Source organism: Canis lupus, chromosome 23, assembly GCF_048164855.1.
Source record: "Canis lupus baileyi chromosome 23, mCanLup2.hap1, whole genome shotgun sequence".
NCBI classification, from domain to species: domain Eukaryota; kingdom Metazoa; phylum Chordata; class Mammalia; order Carnivora; family Canidae; genus Canis; species Canis lupus.
In genome coordinates, this window is record NC_132860.1 from 23,806,356 (window position 1) to 23,827,370 (window position 21,015).

General features: G+C 37.0%; 3 protein-coding genes and 1 pseudogene across 3 annotated transcripts in view; 2 read left to right on the plus strand and 2 right to left on the minus strand.

Annotated features, from left to right (window-relative positions):
* LOC140615545 (olfactory receptor 51H1-like) overlaps positions 1 to 21,015 on the minus strand; it is an 85,417-nt gene that overhangs the window by 10,750 nt on the left and 53,652 nt on the right. The gene's annotated exons all lie outside the window — the stretch shown is intronic.
* LOC140615299 (olfactory receptor 51H1-like) lies at positions 4,653 to 5,606 on the plus strand. The gene has a single exon (XM_072795212.1). It carries the CDS (start codon positions 4,653 to 4,655, stop codon positions 5,604 to 5,606), a length of 954 nt encoding a protein of 317 aa, XP_072651313.1.
* LOC140614914 (large ribosomal subunit protein uL30 pseudogene) lies at positions 9,495 to 10,358 on the plus strand (annotated as a pseudogene).
* Positions 17,086 to 18,074, minus strand: LOC140615540 (olfactory receptor 51H1-like). The gene has a single exon (XM_072795409.1). It carries the CDS (start codon positions 18,072 to 18,074, stop codon positions 17,118 to 17,120), a length of 957 nt encoding a protein of 318 aa, XP_072651510.1. The 3' UTR covers positions 17,086 to 17,117.

Consider the following 21,015-nt stretch of genomic DNA (forward strand, 5'->3'; position numbering starts at 1 on the left):
GGAAAACATGACATGCTTGATGCTGATATAAATAATCAAGTAGAGGGTAAAAACTTTATGGTAAGGAAGAGTGGTAAGGAAAAATTGCTGAAGTGATGTTCCTGAGGAGACACAAGAAAAATTTAATGCAAAACTGAAAGAATTGGCTTTAGAATAGAGCATGAATATGTCATCTGATTTATATAAGGTAGCCGAGAAATCAGCATATATTTGACTCTTAGGTGAGTAAATGTAATTTAGGGCACTAAATCAGTTTTCTGATTGTTTCAATTTTCTATATGAAGTAGGAAGTGAAGTCAACAACAAAGAATAAGGATTTGTATAAGATATAAGGGAGTGGGAGAAGAGTCATTAAATATGATTGAAAGCACAGAAGGAGTTATGTGAGCTCTTTGGTATGAGTGAACATGGTTGTATGATTTCCTCTAGTACGTTGGACCATATAAATTCAGTTGGGGAGGTGAGGGAATAGTTGGACTTAACCAGGAAAAGTCATTTTTAATAGATGACAAGGAAATGTTGAAAAAATAGGTTTCATGATAGCTAAAATTAAACATGGTTTTAAGCAAGGTATATCAGACTTCCCAGACTCTACTCTTTCTGCTAAACTTTGCCATTTAGTATCTGGAAAGGCAGATCCTTGATAAAGTAGAGCTCCAAATAATAGGAAATTCTGATTGTTAGGATAATCTGGGAGTCCTCCTGGAAGAGAGGTTAGGCTACAAGCAGCATCAATTTCTATAGATATGAATGAGGCAAATTATAACGTCCTCAGAGGAGTCCAAGCCACCAGTTAAAAGATTCAGAAAGTTTGCATCAAGCACTTTACTTGTGTATATTACTGTTTGTAACAATTCTTCAAAGAGGTTGGGAAGCATTAGCACTCTCACAAACTTGAAAATCCTTAAGGGTAAAGACTTTGTCTTTTAACTCTTTACCCTTAATAGCTTGGGGTGCTTAAAGATCATTTTAAAAGAATAAAAACTCATCTATAGAAATTATACACTCATACACATCTCATATGTAGGATCATGTAAATCTATAAATATACAGATAAAAAATAATAAATAAATAAATAAATAAACAGATAATCATAAATTTCTAAACATAGTCATAAACTCTTATGTAAAAATATATAGAAACACTTATTATAAAGCACGAGCTCTTAATGTTCATTGAATAGGTGGTCTCCTATAAATTGTAATACACATTGGGAAATAACTGTGTTTAGAAATTAAAAATACATAAACTTCTACAATACATTCTCTAATGTACCTGGAAAAAAAGCATCATCATAAGAATTATTTATATCTGGCTTTTGTTTTCTGCTATTACGATGCAAATATGTCTATGAAAGAAAATAAATGAGACCAAAAGAGGTGGTGGATAGGATCTGTGGATAATTTAAGGACTTACCACATAAAGGCACACACTGATGGAATAACCAGCTATTTCTATAATTTTGAGAATTACCCCAGTGAAATTACAGCAAAATTCATTAAAACAAATTAAAGAAACTGTATTTAATAGATTTAAATAACAAGCTAGGAAATCAAAGAGTGCAACAGATTCAGAGAACTTTGTTCTCTATGTTTCTGATAGAGAGTCAGGCAAGCCTTCTCTTCATCTCAAAACAACAGTAGACCCCTGGCCTATTTCAGGGTAAATCATAACACTATGTCATCATTGAGCCTGAGACTGGTTTTGGAGTCAGAAGACCTGGACCAATATCCAGCTGGAATTCTAGAATTTGTTTAGCGGTTCAACATGAGACAAATCTTTTTTATATATGCTTATATTTATTTATATATTTAATATGTATTTATCACATATATGCAAGTAATACACATACATAAATAATATGTGTGCACGTGCGTGTAAGGGAGAAGTAGATCTTTCTTCAAACTTGGCTGACAGATTGCAAACAAAATGAAGAAAAAAAATTGAGATTTGTTGGCAAAAGAAAAAATAGTTTGACCGATGAAGAAAGGGTCTGGATTCCTTAGGGACATCATGATGGAATAACCCAGAGGCTAACAGCACCCCTCAGGGATGTTTTCAGAGGAGTTAAGAAATTGTTATTGAGTTGTGATCACTCCAGATGTCACCAGACGTTTGAGAAGTCTTCATAAGTGCTCTCTTTGCTAATTTCAGGAAAGGAAGAAGCCAAATTAATTCTGACCTGGAGCATAGAAATTGATACAGGTAATAAATTAATCTTAAAGTACTTTCACATGCCTTCTTCCTAGCAAGTGCTGTGTGGAATTATTTATGTACATTATTTCATTAAATAATCATAGAAATTCTAGTGAGGGAAATGATAAGAGCAGATAACAAGTGTCTAAGTAAAATGGAAAAAAATAAGTGTACATGTTGTTATTAGGGACAGAAGAAGACATATACTGTAGGGGAGAACTAGTGCATGGAAAGAATGAAAGAATGATTGGATGGATATACATGAATTAGGAGCTAGAAAAAGAGGGTGCTGAACATATAGAGAGAATGAAAAAGAGAAAGAAGAACAGAGGTAGGAATGAGGAAAAAAGAAGATGAGGTAAAACACATTTGGATAAAGAAAAACAATCAAAAGCACTAGAAACAAGAATCTGGGAAAACAAGAATCAGCATTTCCATAAAACAACTGTGCTTCCACAGGCCCTGGGGACTTCAAGAATACCAAAGAACCAAATTTTTTCAAGTCTTTCCAAGAAAAACATCCAGGAGCAGTGAGCCAACTGATTCTTCCCAAGTGAAAGCCATCAGAATTGCTTGAGATGAGGGATCAGCAGACCCAAACAAGTGAAGGACTCTCACTTAACATGGGAAGTATTTAAAAAGCTCCCTCCTCAAGGAGCAGCCAAAGGGTTAGACAGACACCATGAAGAACAGGAGGCAGAAGGAGCAGTGAAGCCTACATGGTCGTGTACACCTGGCAAGTTCTTGAGATTTTTCTTTTTCCTTGCCCATAACAGGGACCTAGGAAAGAACAAAAACATCTTTGTTCTGATAACTTTCAGACTCCTCAAGTTTTTGGGGTTTTTTTGTTTGTTTGTTTTTAATCTGTGCCATTTTAGAAAAAGAGATTTTTCTCTTGGTTAATGATTCCCAACCATATGCAAACGATCAGGGAGGAGTTTGAGGATTTGTAACACTTCTGAAAAAAAGAATGATATTCAATCATCCATATTAATTTATTTATTATTTCAATCCTTCATTTAATGTATATGGAACACTAATATTTTCTTATCATGTGGTCTATTAAGTGATGAACATAATAAATATTCCTTTCCTCTGGGGAGTTTAACTTCTAGCAGGCAAGAGGGACATTGAACAAATACTCATGCAATACTTAAATAACTGTTCTTACTTTGGAGAAAGAAAAGCTCATAATAGGAAAACAATATACTTAAGATTTAAGAAATCTTAAACCAGAATGAGCATTTGGAAAAGGCTTACTTGGGAAGGATAGCTAGGCTTTGATTAGGCAAGAGTAACTCTATGAGCGGTAGAGAAAGGCCTAAGGATCCGGAAAGAACAATGTGGAAATCCTCTATTAGAAAGTATCTGAGTGGGATCCAGGAACTTAAACACTGCAAATTTGGCTGGACTGAAGAGACCAAAGGGGAGAGAAATGATATGCGTTGGTGCAGGGGCAGTAGATAGGAGTAGGAGCTGAATCATGCTGTCTCTTGAGGGCTAAGATAAAAAATTGAGACTCTGTTCTAAGGACAACAGAAACCCTTAAAGGAGGTTTTGCTGGTGGTGAATAAATCATATTCCAAATCTAAAAAGTTTATTCAGACTACAGAATGAGGAATTACTGACACAGGCACTACTAGGTGGAGGATGGTCAGTTAGGGAGCCTGGAGGAATGGGTTATACTATTTATTAACTGTACAAAAGACAGAAAGGGGATACTTATTTCGTATGTTTTGAAGGCAAGTGTGAAATTGGTTAAACATTGATTTAACAAAGGAAGAGGTTTTAAGAATGGCCCCAAGTTTCTGGTGCATTAGGTGATTCTCAAAATAAAAATCCTATAAGTGAATACTTTTATATCTTATGTGTGGTTGTTTCTGGGCCACCTGTATTCCCTGTTCGTTGCTACTTTAAAATGAGGTTATGGAAAACTATAAATTATTAAAATTTGTCAAGATTAAATATTAATTTGAATAGTTTTATCACTAATGAGTTTATCTACAAATGTAGGCCATTCCAAATACCATGACATAGATGTCTAGGTATATGGAAGAAGATACACACACGTGTGCATGTGAGACTACATGTGTGTGTATGTGTGTGTGTGTATACACATAGATTTGTATAAATATGGGTTTGTGATGGCAGTGGAATTGTGAGTAGGTATTTGTGTGGTAGTGCTATTGTGAATTTAGATTTTTTTTTTAATTATTTAGCAAAATGCTCTACACTGTTAAGTCCTTGCGTGTTGCTGCTTCATCTCATGTGATTGTCTAGGAAGCAAACAGACAAAGTAATACAAAAACCTTAGACGTTGTTTTAAACATAACTGGTCCCTCTGCTGTTCCTCTTCTATATTCATAAATCTATTTACCATCTTCTATGAAAATATATTTTCAACTTAGGAACTGCAAGCTAAGTGGAAGAGTCCAGCCTCCCCCAACAGTGGCAAAATGACAATGAACTCAAACGCATCACATGTGAACCACCACAGTTTCATTTTGACGGGTATCCCTGGGATGCCAGATAAAAATGCATGGATGGCCTTTCCCCTGGGATTTCTCTACACACTAACTCTCCTGGGAAATGGTACCATCTTAACTGTCATCAAGGTAGATGAGAGTCTCCATGAGCCTATGTACTACTTCCTCTCCATCTTGGCTCTCACTGATGTTAGTCTCTCCATGTCCACCTTGCCCTCCATGCTCAGCATCTTCTGGTTTAATGTCCCTGAGATTCCTTTTGATGCATGCATTACACAGATGTTTTTCATCCATGGATTTGGAGTGGTAGAATCAGGAGTATTAGTGTCCATGGCCTTTGACAGATTTGTGGCCATCCGAGATCCATTACGCTATGCTTCCATCCTCACCCATGGCATCATTGGAAAGATTGGAATAGTTGTCCTCACCCGGGCAGTCTGTGTGGTGTTCCCTGTGCCCTTCCTTATAAAGCGGCTACCTTTTTGCCATTCCAATGTCTTGTCTCATTCTTATTGTCTCCACCAAGATGCAATGAGGCTAGCCTGTGCCAGTACCCGCATCAACAGTCTCTACGGCCTCATCATAGTCATCTTCACATTGGGGCTGGATGCTATTATCATTCTCTTTTCTTATGTGCTCATCCTGAAGACTGTGCTGGGCATTGCTTCCAGAGATGAAAGGCTCAAAGCTCTCAACACCTGCCTCTCTCACATCTGTGCTGTGCTCCTCTTCTATATTCCTCTCATTGGAGTCACCATGATCCACAGATTTGGAAAGCATTTATCACCAGTGGTGCACACACTCATGGCCAATATCTATCTGTTACTCCCCCCTGTGCTCAATCCCATTGTCTACAGTGTGAAGACCAAGCAGATACGAAGGCGAATCATACACATGTTCCAGAGGAGAACAAACAGAGCCTAGAGAAAGGGAGTCATGTGTGAGGTGCAACAGTTTTAGCAGTTCCAATGCAGCATAATTATGTACATCTAGCAAAATGTGGGGTGGGCAAGGCTTGTGAGTGACAATCAATACAACATGGGTCATTCTTGTTTTGTATTTAGTCCATTTTGAAATGTGAACATTTTGATATCTAGTGTCACATACAAAATCTAACTTAATTAATACCATATTTTTTCTTCTATGAAACTAGAGATGAGCATTAGTAATAATATAAATTATCACCTGCTTATCTAGATAGCACTTATTAGTATTTACTCATATAACATGAAGTAACATTCTTTAATCATCAATTAAATAATAATTACATAAAGAAGGATTCTAAAAGCCCAATAGCACTACTGAAAGGTTGGGTCTCTGAGATATTGTTTTGTTTTTTTCTTTAAAAGAGAGCAAAGTGGGATGTCTGGGTGGCTCAGTAGTTGACCAGCTGTCTTTGGCTCAGGTCATGATCCTGGAGTCCAGGGACTGAATCCCACATCGGGCTTCCTACAGGGAGCCTGCTTTTCCCTCTGCCTGTGTTTCTGCCTCTCTCTCTCTCTCTCTCTCTCTCTCTCTCTGTCTGTCTCTCATGAATAAATAAAACCTTAAAAAATAAAAATAAAAGAGAGCAAAGAAAACTATTACAGAATCAAATAGCATTTGTGTTTCAGTATTTAATGAGTGAAGAGTACTATGATAAAATTAAAACAGATACATCCATGGTTACTTAATTTATACCTTTTCTTTTAAGGGATATCATTTCTTTACAGATTTATAATAGTCCTAGTTTTATGCCACATGCTTAGTAAAATAATAGGTGTTCTGCCTATATTCTTTTGACCCAGTATGAATGGGGTCTATTTTACTGTGTACTAGAGGATCCAACAAAACGTGAGCAACTAAAATTACTCCTCGGCTTTTTCTAAGAACAAGTGAAAACTTTCAGCACTAGGAAAAAGTGGGTAGAGGGTGGGGCAATTGGGTTTTGGGCATTAAGGAGGGCTTTTGACGTAATGAGCACTGAGTGTTACATGCAACTGATCAATCACTAAATTCTACCCCTGAAACTAATAATACAATATATGTCAACTAAATTGAATTTAAATAAAAATTTTAAAAAGAAAGCAGTGAATATATGTGTGAGGATGAGTATGTCAAATGCACTCTGCCTTTGTACTAATGATAATAATATCTGTTTTAAGTATTTTATTAATCATTACACAATGAATAATCCTCCTAGAAACTTCAGTGTCCATTCAATAAACGTGCATTTAACCCATTGAAATGCCAGTCATGGTGCTAGACCCTGGAAATACAGAGAAAAATGCACCAATTTACTGCTTAATCCTTGGCATATTTCTTTCTCTGCAAAGAAATATGTATACAAGTCAAGTAGGATTACACTACAATATCACATTTATTAATACTAATTAATAATGCTGTCTGCCTTTATATACCTTTTTTTTTAAGATTTTATTTATTGAGAGAGAGTTTGTATAAGGGTGGGGGAAGAGGGAGAGGGAGAGGGAGAGAGAGAATCCCAAGCAAACTCCACACTGAGTGAGGAACACCTTGCAGGGCTCAATCTCATGACCCTGAGATTATAACTTGAGCCAAAATCAAGAATTGGATGCTCAATTGACTGAGTCACCCAGGTAGGGCGGCTGTTTGTATATCTTAATATCTTCGCAACAGTCTTTGAGAGTTAGTAACATTTTACACATGGAGAAATAAGATTTAGAGCAGGTAAGTAACTTGCTCAATTAAACAGTTTATAGGTGTCAGAACTAGACCTGAATTGAGATCTGTTGATTCTAAAGCCTGTAAATTGAGACTCAATCCATGTCTCAGGTTTCCTAGGCTTGCAAGAAAATTCCACGAGGAGGGAATGAACCAATGATCCTAAGATACAGATGCAAGAGAGATAAACTAGTAATCAATATTGTCAAAACCTTAAGGAAGAAGTTCAACTTGCCAAGATTAAAGTAAACAACAGGAATTACATGAAATGGTTGGCTGGTGCAGAATGCAAATATCAGCCAAGGCCTCAATATTGACGCTCTCTAAATAGAAAACATGAATCCAAAAAGGACACTTTATAATCAATTGGCCTACAAGGAGAAAAAAATATATATATATAACTTTTATTTGTATTTAAGTTTATATCAATCTTCAAAAATGTTTATTTGTCTTAATGTGTTACCATATAAAGTTATTGAATAAATATAAAATATAAAAATATTAAGGAGTGTCCTTTGTTTCCTTCTATAGATATACAACCAAAAACTTGAAAACTACCACTCTAGACCAAGGATAAAAGACAACCACAAGAGGTCTTTATAATGTTCACATACTGTGATGAGAGAAACAATTAGCTGAAAATACCTTTTGAATACCAGTATTCTCTGATTCTCTGGTGGGACCATGAAGTGGCAAGATCAAAATTCTAAATTATTTACCAGCAATGTACACACACACTCTACATCTTTACTGTGAAATCCCTCCTCTGGCTCCTAAGTCTGGCTTTTGTGTCCATTAATATATGAAAGATATGTTTTCCATAGCTCTTATCTCTTTCTAACTAACAAATCAAGTATATTTCTCTCAATTCTCCCTCAATTTAATTTATTTGGGTAAATTACAAATATTTAGTCTCCTGCTTTTTAATCTCTTTGCTGATTTCATGGCATCTCACCACATCTTCTACTTCTACCTCCTGTTTCCTCATCTGCCTTCACTTTTCCTCTCCCACAGGATGTGGGTATTTTTCAAAGTTTCCCTCCCCCTCCATCACTGTGCTACTTCAGTAAGTCTCTTCTGTCAAGATGCTATTCATGGGAATGGCTTTAAAATATAACCCAATGGATCTTTCCCTCCCTCTTCTCTCTCTCATGATCTAATTCTTCATTCTTAATTGCCCTTGCATAATCTGTATGTAGTATTACAAAGAAAATATTTATTTATTTGGGAGAGAGAGAGAATGGTGGGGTGAGGGGCAGAAGGAGAGGGAGTAAGAGAATCTCAAGCAGACCCCCCCCAAATGTGGAGCCTGATGTGGGGCTTGATTGCATGACCCTGAGATCATGCCATGAGCTGAAATCAAGAGTTGAACCCTTAACTGAGTGAGCCACTCAGGTGTCCTCACCCCTGAGGAGTTTTTTTTACACCTTTACCACACATTTTTTAACTCTTGCTCTTCCACACAGTAATTACTTTCTATTTCCCTCTTCAAAGGTATAAATATGCTCCATTTATACAACGCTCAAAAACATACTGACATATATTCAGAAACTAAGTCCTCGATTCTTTCTTTGATTTGCCTGTGTCATCCATGCCCACAGTAGTCAGTTTTGTTTGGTCCTCTTGCAAATGTAAGTAAGATACAGTTTTTTGGTCAGAATTATGAGAGTAGAATGAGGAGAGAACCTTTCTAAGGAGGAAGAAAACAGCACAGGAGACAATATGTCTCCTACATGTTTAACTACATCTTAAAATAAGCTAAGAAAATTTTAATTTAAATATATGACTAAGCTTACTACTTGTTAACAAAGGGTCTGGATGGAGTATGTCTGTTCAAAACAATTTTGGGGAGAACAGGTTTATATACCCTAGCTATGAGAATGTTTGCATAAAAACCTAGGCTGCTAGGTTCATATCCTGGTTTATTTCATAGAGCTTTCAGCTTGTGGTATCCACAAACTGCCACATGCTCATCAGTCAACATCTGTTAATATTAAGGGCACAATTCAAATCTACCTTCAGACATGAACCATTAAACAAAAATAACATGCTATAAATTTGAAAATCAAATTATCTGTAACTACTGACTATACAAACAAAACAACATATCCTCAAAAACAAACAAACAGTCCTCTTTTTCCTGCTGGAACCATGGAGACTGCAGAAGAGAAGAAGAAGGTTCCTGCTGTGCCGGAAACCCTTAAGAAAAAGCGAAGGAACTTCGCGGAGTTGAAGATCAAGCGTCTGAGAAAAAAGTTTGCCCAAAAGATGCTTCGAAAGGCAAGGAGGAAGCTTATCTATGAAGAGGCTAAGCATTACCACAAGGAATACAGGCAGATGTACAGAACTGAGATTCGCATGGCGAGGATGGCGAGAAAAGCTGGCAACTTCTACGTGCCTGCAGAACCCAAGTTGGCATTTGTCATCAGGATCAGAGGTATCAATGGTGTGAGCCCAAAGGTTCGAAAGGTGTTGCAGCTTCTTCGCCTTCGCCAGATCTTCAATGGCACCTTTGTTAAGCTCAACAAGGCTTCAGTTAACATGCTAAGGACTGTGGAACCATCAGCATGGGGGTACCCAAACCTGAAGTCAGTGAATGAATTGATCTACAAGCGTGGTTATGGCAAGATCAACAAGAAGCGAATTGCCCTGACAGATAACACATTGATTGCTCGGTCTCTTGGTAAATATGGCATCATCTGCATGGAGGATCTGATTCACGAGATCTATACTGTTGGAAAACGTTTCAAAGAAGCCAACAACTTTTTATGGCCCTTCAAATTATCTTCTCCACGTGTCGGAATGAAGAAAATGACCACCCATTTTGTAGAAGGTGGAGATGCTGGCAACAGGGAAGACCAGATCAATAGGCTTATTAGAAGGATGAACTAAGGTATCTACCATGATTATTTTTGTGATCTGGTCAGTTAATAAATGACTACTTTCAAATGGAAAAAAACAAAACAAAACAAAAAAACAAAAACAAAAAACAAACATTGTACATGGACATGTTGACAGAAACATAGAAACTTAAGTTTCTCTGGCATTCAAACATTCTCTGGCATGTAAATATCTTGAACACAATTTGTAATTTTCAGTGTGGGAACAAAACTTTTTTTTAATATAAATTTATTTTTTATTTGTGTTCAATTTGCCAACATATAGAATAACACCCAGTGCTCATCCCATCAAGTGCCCCCCCCAGTGCACGTCACCCAGTCACCCCCACTCCCCACCCACCTCCCCTTCCACTACCCCCAGTTCATTTCCCAGAGTTAGGAGTCTCTCATGTTCTGTCTCCCTCCCTGATATTTACCACTCCTTTTTTCTCCTTTCCCCTTTATTCCCTTTCACTATTTTTTATATTCCCCAAATGAATGAGACCATATAATATTTGTCCTTCTCCGATTGACTTATTTCACTCAGCATAATACTTGGAGCTATTTTTCAAGTATCTGTCCTAACTAGACTAATGGACTGAGAGAATGATGAGTATAGAAACAGATGGGTTTAGTAAAATATTCCAGGTATAATGGGCTCAGAAGGCACCCCCTGAGAAGACAGCCATGTCTAATCCTGTTTTTTCTTCAAGATTTACTTTTCTCATTTTAATTAATTAATTAATTGATTAATAAGATTTTATTTATTTATTTGAGAGAGAGAGAGAGAGAGAGAGGCAGTGCATAAGCAAGAGGAGAGAGGCAGAGTGAGAAGGAGAAGCAGACTCCCTGCTGAGGAGGGAGTCTGAAACCACAGGCATGCAGGGCTCCATCCCAGGATCCTGAGATCATGACTTGAGCCAAAGGCAGATGCTTAACCAAGTGAGCCATCCAGGCACCCCTCTCATTTTAAACATATTAGCATTCCAAAACAATCTTAAAGTGAAATAGATAAGCAACTCCTTTTTATCCATTACCCTAAGCCTCATTTATCATGAAGCTTCTTTTAGCACCTCCACTTTCAGTCTGAACTTTATCACATCTCAGGCACTCTGCACTCACAATACTGAACATGTTTGATAGTCAATATATATTTGTTGACTGCTTAGCTTTTGATTTTTATTAATTGGCACCAGGTTTACACCCCCAGCACCACTACCCAGAACACTAACCATGCTCTAATATACCCAAAGACTTCAATCTGGGGAATGTACATATTTGAGGGGGAGCTTTATTTTGGGGGTTTCTCTTAAGAACCCTCTCTTAAAGCTTTCTTTTCTTTTTGATACTGAAATGTCCCGAATCCCAGTTCTCTTCTTACCTTCATTCCTCCTACCTAGTTCTTCTATTTTTAATCTCATAAACATCAATATATTTAGGGTTCTTTTACTTCTGTCTCTATTCTCATCCACGTATACTGGTTAAATGGCCATCAATATTCCATTGACTCTCAATTCATAATTCCCAGTCTATACTCGTCTCTTGAGCTTCAAGTCAGCGAGTTCAACTTTTCATTGAATCTCTCATGCAATTCTCAGATTTAGTCTACCCAACACAGAACTCAACATCCTCCACAGAACAAATATGTGCGTGAGGAAGTCTTCAAATGATTGCAGCCCTCAGAGGTCAGGCCACAGTCAGCCTTTGAACTTCCCCACCTGAAGCCTCATGGAGAAGACATGAGGTATTTCTACCAAATTTTAGACCACTAAGCAAAATAAATGAGTGCTCTTATTTTAAGCTACAAGTTTTGGAATGGTTTGCTATGTAATAATGGATAAATGCAACAGATGTAGGGTGCTACTGTAATAGACATTACAACAGGTGGCATTGGCTCTGGGGGAGGCAGTAAAGGTAAGATGGGAGGACATCAATGAGATTATTAGAAAAGGCTTAAAGGTTTATAGATGAGTGTTGGTGAAAGACTGGGGGGATTTTATGACAGTGTTAACAGAAGTCTAAAAGGGCTTCAAGGAAGCTGGCAGCTGGAATTTAAATGAAAATGTTCATAAAATTTGGAGAAAAGGAGACTTGTGTTATGATGGAAAATTTGGCAACACTCTCACCTACACTAATGTAGAAAATAGGAAATAAATCTGATGGAATCAGTGATTGGCTAAGAAGATATCCAACAGTGTTGAAGATACTATCTGACTTATTTTAGCAAACTACAGTAAAATGTATAAGGGAAGAGAGGAGCCGCCCACCCCCCCCCCAAAAAAAAACTTTTTTAGTTTTAAGAAAATTCAGAGGAAATATAAATGAACCAAAATGTATTAAATTTGACAGTCTAACTATTTCGTTCCCTCTCTCCAATTAGTAAATGATGCTCAAATTTTTTTAAAAAATGGCTTCTGGGCAAAGATCAACTCTGGGATGCAACTACAAGAACTTTTAATTAAATATTAGAGTAAAAGGGTGCCTGATTGAATTTTCTTAAGACTGATAAAATTACCCTCTATGGATTTTAAGGTTATGCCTTACAAATGTCCTCTGTTAAATAATAGGACCTAGAGGGATTTTAAGGACATTGTCCCAAAGCAATTTCAGGAGCTTAAGGCAGAGAAAGACATACCTCAAAAAGCATTGTGACTATGGCTTCTAACTAACTGAGAGGATTATAAAGTTATTCAAAACAAACACAAAGTTATTTTGGTATTTTTTTCAACTTAGGCTGAAGGGACCAAAGACTGATAAAAATTTTAACAGAGGCCTTTGAAACATCAAATGTCTCTGCGCAAGAAGGAGGCACAGGCAACTTTTTGCAAAAATGGAAGCTGACTTATGGGGTTAAAACAAGAACCTGGAGGACAAAGCTCAAATACCTGAAGAATTAGTCTCAGGGAAGTAGTATCATGTGTCCTGCTATATTTCAGAATTTTTGTGGACTAATGGCTGCTGTGTTTCTCCTGGCTTGCCCTGTTTAAATGAGAGTCTCTACAGCTAATGTTGTATGATCCCAGCACTGTATTGATCATATGTGAGGCAAGTAATGTGCCTATGAAACACACAGGTGTTCACATTAAGAATCATAGTTGACAAATTATATCTATGGAGGCACATCTGAGGAAATTCATCACCCTTGCACCTAATTTAGATGAGCTCCTTGGCCTGGAGACTGAGTGATGATGAAATTGTATGAAACCATTTGTGGTCTTCAGAGGGGTGAACGTATTTCACGTGTGGGAAAACGTATATCATTTTTGGCCAAAGAGAAAACTATACCAACATAAAACATAGCCCCTCAATTTTCAGACATGCCATCCATTGAAAGGTGGAGTCCATGTATGCTTCCCTTATATCTGAGATCTGTACCTGCTTGACTCATAGAAGATGGTAGAAGTGCAGAAGTGATATCATGCCAGTTTCTAGACTCTGACCTTATGAAACGGGAAGCTTCTAACTTCTGTCTCTAGGAGTACTCACTCTTAGAATTGAGCCACCATGCATCTCATGGTAACAAAACTTACTAGTTTTAGATCACAAGGGGATTTTGTGTTATGTCATTTAATAACGTTGTTATCTTTGTTGTTATTGTTAAAAAAGAAATGATGCAAATTTATTGTCATCTTCATATATATAGGTCTTCCCTCAACTTCAAAAATTGCAATTGTTAAGAAAAGATAATAAGGATTATATATCTAGTTTCATATTTTAAACAATTAGGTTTTATTCTAAATTACTTATTCTCAAAGTTAATTAGACTGCTGCATATACCCCCAAACTCAGTGTTAAAGTTTATGCTTTCTCAAGGTTACTCTTATTCTGGACAAAAAAATAACTCTGACACTGATGAAAATAGGTACAAGGATGTGTAACTTCACCTAGGTTTTATTTTATTTATTTATTTATTTATTTATTTATTTATTTATTTATTTATTTTTCACCTAGGTTTTAGAAAAAAAAGATCATCCCCTTTCCGTAGCCCAGCAGCCGCCCTGGTGAGCCAAGAACAGCTGTGCTTATATGATACTGTGTGTACTTACGTGAATATAGAATGTGGATGAAGTTATGTAGATCTAAGAATACCTACCTTTATGAGGTTTCAAGTGTTTAAAATTATATTGGTTTTATATCAGTTGTATAAATGAATGTGCCAATATTTGAGTGATAAAGTATATGTGCATGTGTTTAGAGATGTGTAAATCTATTTCCATTGTTGTATAGAGGTGTGAATGTGAATGTGTGCATTTTTGTGTGGGTACACATCTATTTGTATAAGGTTATTTGGAAATACCTGCATGAATAAAAGTAGATACACATTCTTGTTCCTATCTCTGTTGCACTTTTCAAATGCCCATGGATATACGGTGCTTGTCTATGAAAATATGGATACAGAAGTGCAGTGACACCATGTCCCAAAGCCTGTTGCAATACACTTTAGAACCATCTACTATTATGGATTGCCTATATTTCTTTCTACCTCTGAATAACCATCACTTAAGAGCTATTTTCTAAAGTAATGCATCTTTTCAATAGGACAGTTGATATTAATTTTTGTACAGTATAGTGTGGTTGCCACCAGGTGTGACTCCACAATGTCTAAGAATGAATTCAAATAAAATCAGAAGATAAACTTGGAAGTGTGCCTATCATTACACAAAGTCCCATCTTTATTTCTCCATCTTCAACGTTGGTCCCTATATTAGTTTCCTATTGCTGCTGTGGCAAATTCTCACAAACTTAATGGCTTAAAACAATACAAATTTATTATCCTACCATTCTGGAAGCCAGAATTCTAAAATGAGTCTCACCAGGCTAAAATCAAGGTGTAAACAGGGTTGTGTTTCTGGAAGTCCTAGGGAAAGTTCATTTCCTCTCATTCCTTGATTTATGGCCACTTCAAAGCCAACAACAGCAAGTCAAGTCACCTCACATCACATCACTCTTACATTGATGCTCTGCCTCCCTCTTTCACATTTAAAGGGCTCTTGTGAGCCCTTTAAATTGAGCCCACCAATGTAATTCAAGGTAATGACTATCTCAAAGTCATTTTATTAGCATCCTTAATCCCATCTGTAGTCTTAATTTTCCCTTGCCATGTAACATAACATATTCACAATTCTAAGGATTAGGTCGTGGAAACTGGGGATTCTATATACTGCAGTCCTGACTTTAAGAGACAAATGTGTGTATCAGGAAGTTGGGGGAGAAGCTTGGTCGAAAGACTTCAGATAATGTTGGAACTACTCCTTGATGTTTTCCAACATTGCAGAGAGCAAAAATCAGGTTACTGAACATTGTAAGAGTCACAGTGTATCTAGATTCTTGAGATGGGCATACAGAAAGAAATTGGAATTACATTATGGTCTAATGAATGTGGCCTCCAGACTCTGATTATAGGATCTTGTCATGACACTAAAAGGATTAAATTCACATATCAACAAAATATCAAAAGCATGCTGATTTTGGGCTATCCTTACCTGAGAAAGTGGATAGCATGTCCTACTTTCCAGGTGACCTTATCGACACCTAGAAAGCATTCCTATTTTTACTTGTCTATCTCCGCCACTAGAACTATCATACATTTTCATAATTAAATTTAAAATATCTATCATAAGTATTCCAATTAGACATGAAAAAAATATGATTTTTTACAAAAAATTCAGTTCATTCCAGTCCATCCTCTCCCCGCCCCTCCATCTGGACCTGCACTTAATCCCTTTGTCACACCAGAAGCCACAATCACAGCCTATGGGCTCCCAATGGCACCCTGTTTGCCTTCCTAGGAAACTCCACACCTCACTCACTCAGACCGGGAAAAAAAATTACACCTATACAATTTTGTTTTATTGTATACAAAATTGTGTGCTTTGGTGTCACTGCAAAGTCAAATTGGTACAAAAATTTTCAAACTTTCTTCCTTTCTGTACTTGTCTCATCACATATAGGTAATAGTGCATAACACTTTACCTCATAGGGATGCTGTAATTACCAAATAAAATAATATGTAAAAGGCTCCAGAACTGTGTCTTTTGCTCAGTGGACAGTCTATAAATACAACTTCTCTTATTCTCTTATGTTTGACAGCTTGAACACTCCTTATAGTTGCACAAAACCTTATAGTTGACAAATGATCGTAGTCCTATGATTAAACTGAATTTCATAACAAACTGGATGCTAAGGTAAGAAAATTACCTGTGTCACACATGGAAAAACTAAACCTTACTCTTATTCTTTTGATCCCACGTTATGCAACACAATCGGCTCCTGCTCAATTGTATACATTTATATTCTTAATCCTAAAATTTGATCATTTTTCTGATTCATGTTTTAATAATCTATTATTCCCATGTGTTTTCTTATTATTAAATGGGTATGGTTCATTTCTCTCCTTTTAAGGAAATGGAGGACATTCCTAATTCTTGAACTAGAATGTTAAATTAATTTGGTAAGCTTTCATTTAAAAGGCATTAAATTCATGGCCTATTTGTTTTCAAAAGATGAGCACTGGGTGTTATTCTGTATGTTGGTAAATTGAACACCAATAAAAAATTAATTTATTAAAAAAATTTTTAAAAAAAGAATCATTTAAAAATTGAATTTGTAATATTCCCTGCCTTTAGCTATTATGTGCCAACTCACAAATTCAGGGCTATAGGACAGTACAATGAACAGTTCCCATAGATGTCCCTTTTTCTATACTTAGCAAAGAACAATTCAGCATAGGAAAAGGAAAATAGGCTCTGAGAACAGGGAAATCTCTCTTTGCCCAAATCAAATCACACAGAAAACATGAAAAACATAAACCTTTATTTCTCATAGTCATACCTGAGCCTTTACAGAATAGATTCTTCTCTCAAATTGGCAGATCCTAACCTTCTGCGGTGATCTTGGTTTGAACAAATATTTGGATGATTTTCTTTCGTATCTCCTTGGTCTTCACAGTATAGACTATAGGGTTAAGCACAGGGGGTACAAGAAGGTAGGCATTAGCCATGAGAGCATGAGTCAGTGGTGAAAGATGCTTTCCAAAACGGTGAATGACAGATACCCCAATGAGTGGAACATAGAAGATAAGTACAGCACAGATATGTGAAACACAGGTGTTGAGTGCCTTCAGCCGGCCCTTCCCTGAGGCAATGGCCATTACTGTTCGGAATATGAACACATAGGAGAAGAGGATGGAGAGGGAGTCAGAACCCTTGGTGAAGATGACAGCAATAAGTCCATAGAGACTGTTGACACGAGTGCTGGCACAGGCAAGTCGCATGACGTCTTGGTGGAGGCAGAAGGAGTGGGAGAGGATGTTGGAGCGGTAGAAGGGAAGACGCTTGATGAGGAAAGGCACAGGGAAGACCACAAAGACTGCTCTTGTCAGGATGATGGCCCCTGTTCTGCCGACCACACCATTGGTTAAGATGGTACCATACCTGAGGGGGTCCCAGATGGCTACAACCCGATCAAAAGCCATGGCCACCAGCACGCCAGATTCAATGGCAGAGAAGGTATGAATGAAGTACATCTGAACAAGGCAGGCATCAAAAGCAATGGACTTATAGTTAAACCAAAATATGCCTAGCATAGAGGGCAAAGTACAAAGGGCAAGCCCCATGTCTGCCAATGCCAGCATGAACAGAAAATAGTACATAGGGATATGCAGGGATGATTCAGACTTGATGGTAGAAATAATGACACCATTGCCAAAAAGGGCGATGACATATATAGCACCCAGTGGGAATGCCATCCAATAATACTTTTGTTCAAGCCCTGGAATTCCAGTTAAGACAAAGTAAGGATGTTGGAAGTGAGAATAATTATTATCTGCCATGAAGCGAATATGACACAGGCATGAGGAGGGAGCTGGTGGGATCCTGATGGGTGACTTCCTAAAAATACAATGACAGGGATTAACAATTTATTAGAATCTGACTTCCCTGGGAGTAAAACAATTTTATTTTCACATAGGTGGGGAGGGTGTAAGAGAGGACTGAATCCTTGAAATTACTACTCCATAGTGTATCTTGTGAGGAAGCTTCTACTGGGCCAGGAGAAAAAGAGTAACCCAACTACAGATAAGTCATATTCAGTTTGAAGCACACACTGTAATGCAGTGTGCATTGGAGAAAATGTTCTCCCCCTCCTGTCCTTTCCTCCCTCCCTCTTTCTAATCAATATCTTACAAGTAGTTGAGTCAAGGCTAAGGACATAATAACCAAGACTGAATCAATATAAAATGCCATTCCTATCCAACATACTTCCTATGCCAAGATCTCTCATGAAGGCAATGGATCTTGTATCTAAGGCAGGGATAGAAATGCCAAGTGTACATGCCTATGCTTCTATTTGAGTGCAGCCCTCCTTCATGTCTCCTGAGCCTAGATATGGCCTTAGAATTAGTATCAACCCAGGAACCTCACACAGCCACTTAACTGAGATGTATTTGTTATCTCCAATCTGGTAATATCTTAAAAGAAAGGATACTAAATTATACTTAGGAAAGAAACAACAGCATTTATTTTTCTCTTTTTTTTAGCATAATCCATTTTGTCTAAAAGGAAGTAAGACCCTTCAGGGCTTGCTTGAAGCCTTTTTCAGGATTGGGACCATCTGTTAACATCCAATTGCTAAGGCACAGTGATCATGCATAACGCATGTAGCACTCTGACTGAGAGTGTCTTTACAGAGGCTTTACTAGAGACCTGGAAGACATGCTTATGTTGCCAGAATCAGGAATTAAATTAATGCTGCAGGGCAGCCTGATGGGATCATTTGACTTTAGACATGAACGCTAGTCAGAGGTAGAGCATACTCTCTTTGAGAGGTTTTGACCCTTAAGACATTCCTCAGTTGCCTCCATCAGTTCGTTGGAATTAAATTCACTCTGAGGCAATATAGTGTCAGGGACACAGACTTTAGATCCACACATCTTGGATTCAGATTCCAGTTCCCCTGCTCCTTCATATGTAATGCATTGTACCTACCCCATAACGGCAGTGTGAGGATTAAAAATGTAAAAATGTAGAGGCTTTAGAAAGCAAGATGTGTGTTTTTTATTATGATTACTTGGAATAAAAAGTTCTTTTTTTCATATGTTCTTTGTGTTGACATTGAGATTTTAATTTGTTTCTTTCTCATTTTTTGTTCTGTTTTCAATTTTTTGGTTAGAGCTCTTTGCAGTTAGTAGAAGTGAAAACTGATGAGTTCTCATCTATCAGCAAAGAATCACATTTGCTTTTGGATCTCTTTTGATTTTTTTTTTAATAATTTTCCCTCTGCTCTTCAATTCTTGAATATTTCACCTCCAGGCTGTATATATCTGGCTGACCCATGTTCATGGTGAAGCAAAAACCACACTGTAACTGTTTTTGACATCTCCCAAAAGATCCTCTTTGAAAGATCTACAATTCATATTTCCCCAGCCTTGGCCAGGAAATTTTCTCTCTTTCTATCAAACACCCACTTCTTTCCATTGCTTTTATGAAAAAGAGCTACCTGTTGGTTCAAATATCTGGCCTATTAGATTACCAGCATATATTTCTTTCCAATAAAATATTGTTTTGGTTTCTGTCTGTTTTAGGGATTTTTGTGAAACAAAATGTTTATGTTTTTCAAATAATTGTAACAAAAAGTGGAAATGAGAGAAACATTTAAGAGACAGACAAATAGAGGGGAAAAGAAGATAAGGTAGAGGGAGGGAAGGAGAGAAGAGAAAAATAATAAAAACAGAGATCCAAAGACTAGCAGAAGTAAAAGTTGACTTATTTAACATTTTACTAATAAAAAACTGAAGCTTACATAATGAAAATTAACTTGCCCTGAGGCAAACACTTGGTTAGTAGCAAAGCTGATAAGAGAGGGGGAAATCATAGCCTTGCTGAGGAATATTACAACTAAATGCAATGGGAGCTTGAGGGTGCAACTTGAGAAGACCAAGTCAAAATTGCATCTGTTGGCCAAGGTGCTTACTCTCTAATATGGGTCCTTAGATTTTATTTTATTTTATTTTATTTTATTTTATTTTATTTTTTTTTAGATTTTATTTTTTATCTATATTGCCCATGATCTAGAAAATAGGAGGAGTTCAAGTTTATCTCCTGAAGATTAAGCTTTTAGGTCTTTCAATTTCTTTGAAAGTTTTATCTAGCCCTGAGTCCTCTACTGTTCATACTGCCATATTTATGGAAAAACAGATTGTCCTGAGTGTTCTGAATCTGCACTAAGGCTACCACAAGCTATAGGGCCTCATTATAGATCCTAAATATAGGAGCAGATAAACAAGAAAATAAAACTACATTTCTCTCTTATGCGAGTAACAGCAAACAAACAAATAAGCAAAAAATACACTTCTATCTGCTGTTAAGTATTAGGGAAACTTCCAAGTTTCTAAGCAATCTAAGATATTTGTAGATGATAAAATAAGATTGGGACTGGCCTTTAAACGAGAGGTACACTCTTCATTTATCAGGATGTATGATAGCCATGGAGAACCTGAGGAAATAGGAAGTCAGAAAAACCCTCCTGATGTAAAGATTAATAATAACAACACCTTCTCTGATAATAGAGCTGCAAACCTCCTTATCAAGGGGGAAATTCCCAAACTGCAATCATTTTAGGGTTCTAAATGAAAGAAATTTTAGAAGTCCAATGTCTAACCAATATAGAAGCTATTACTCAGTATTCTGTAGGTGACACTTATCTTCTGCCTACATTATTCCATTGACTGGGAGTTCCCTACATTTTAAGGCAATGCATTTACTACAGAGATCAGC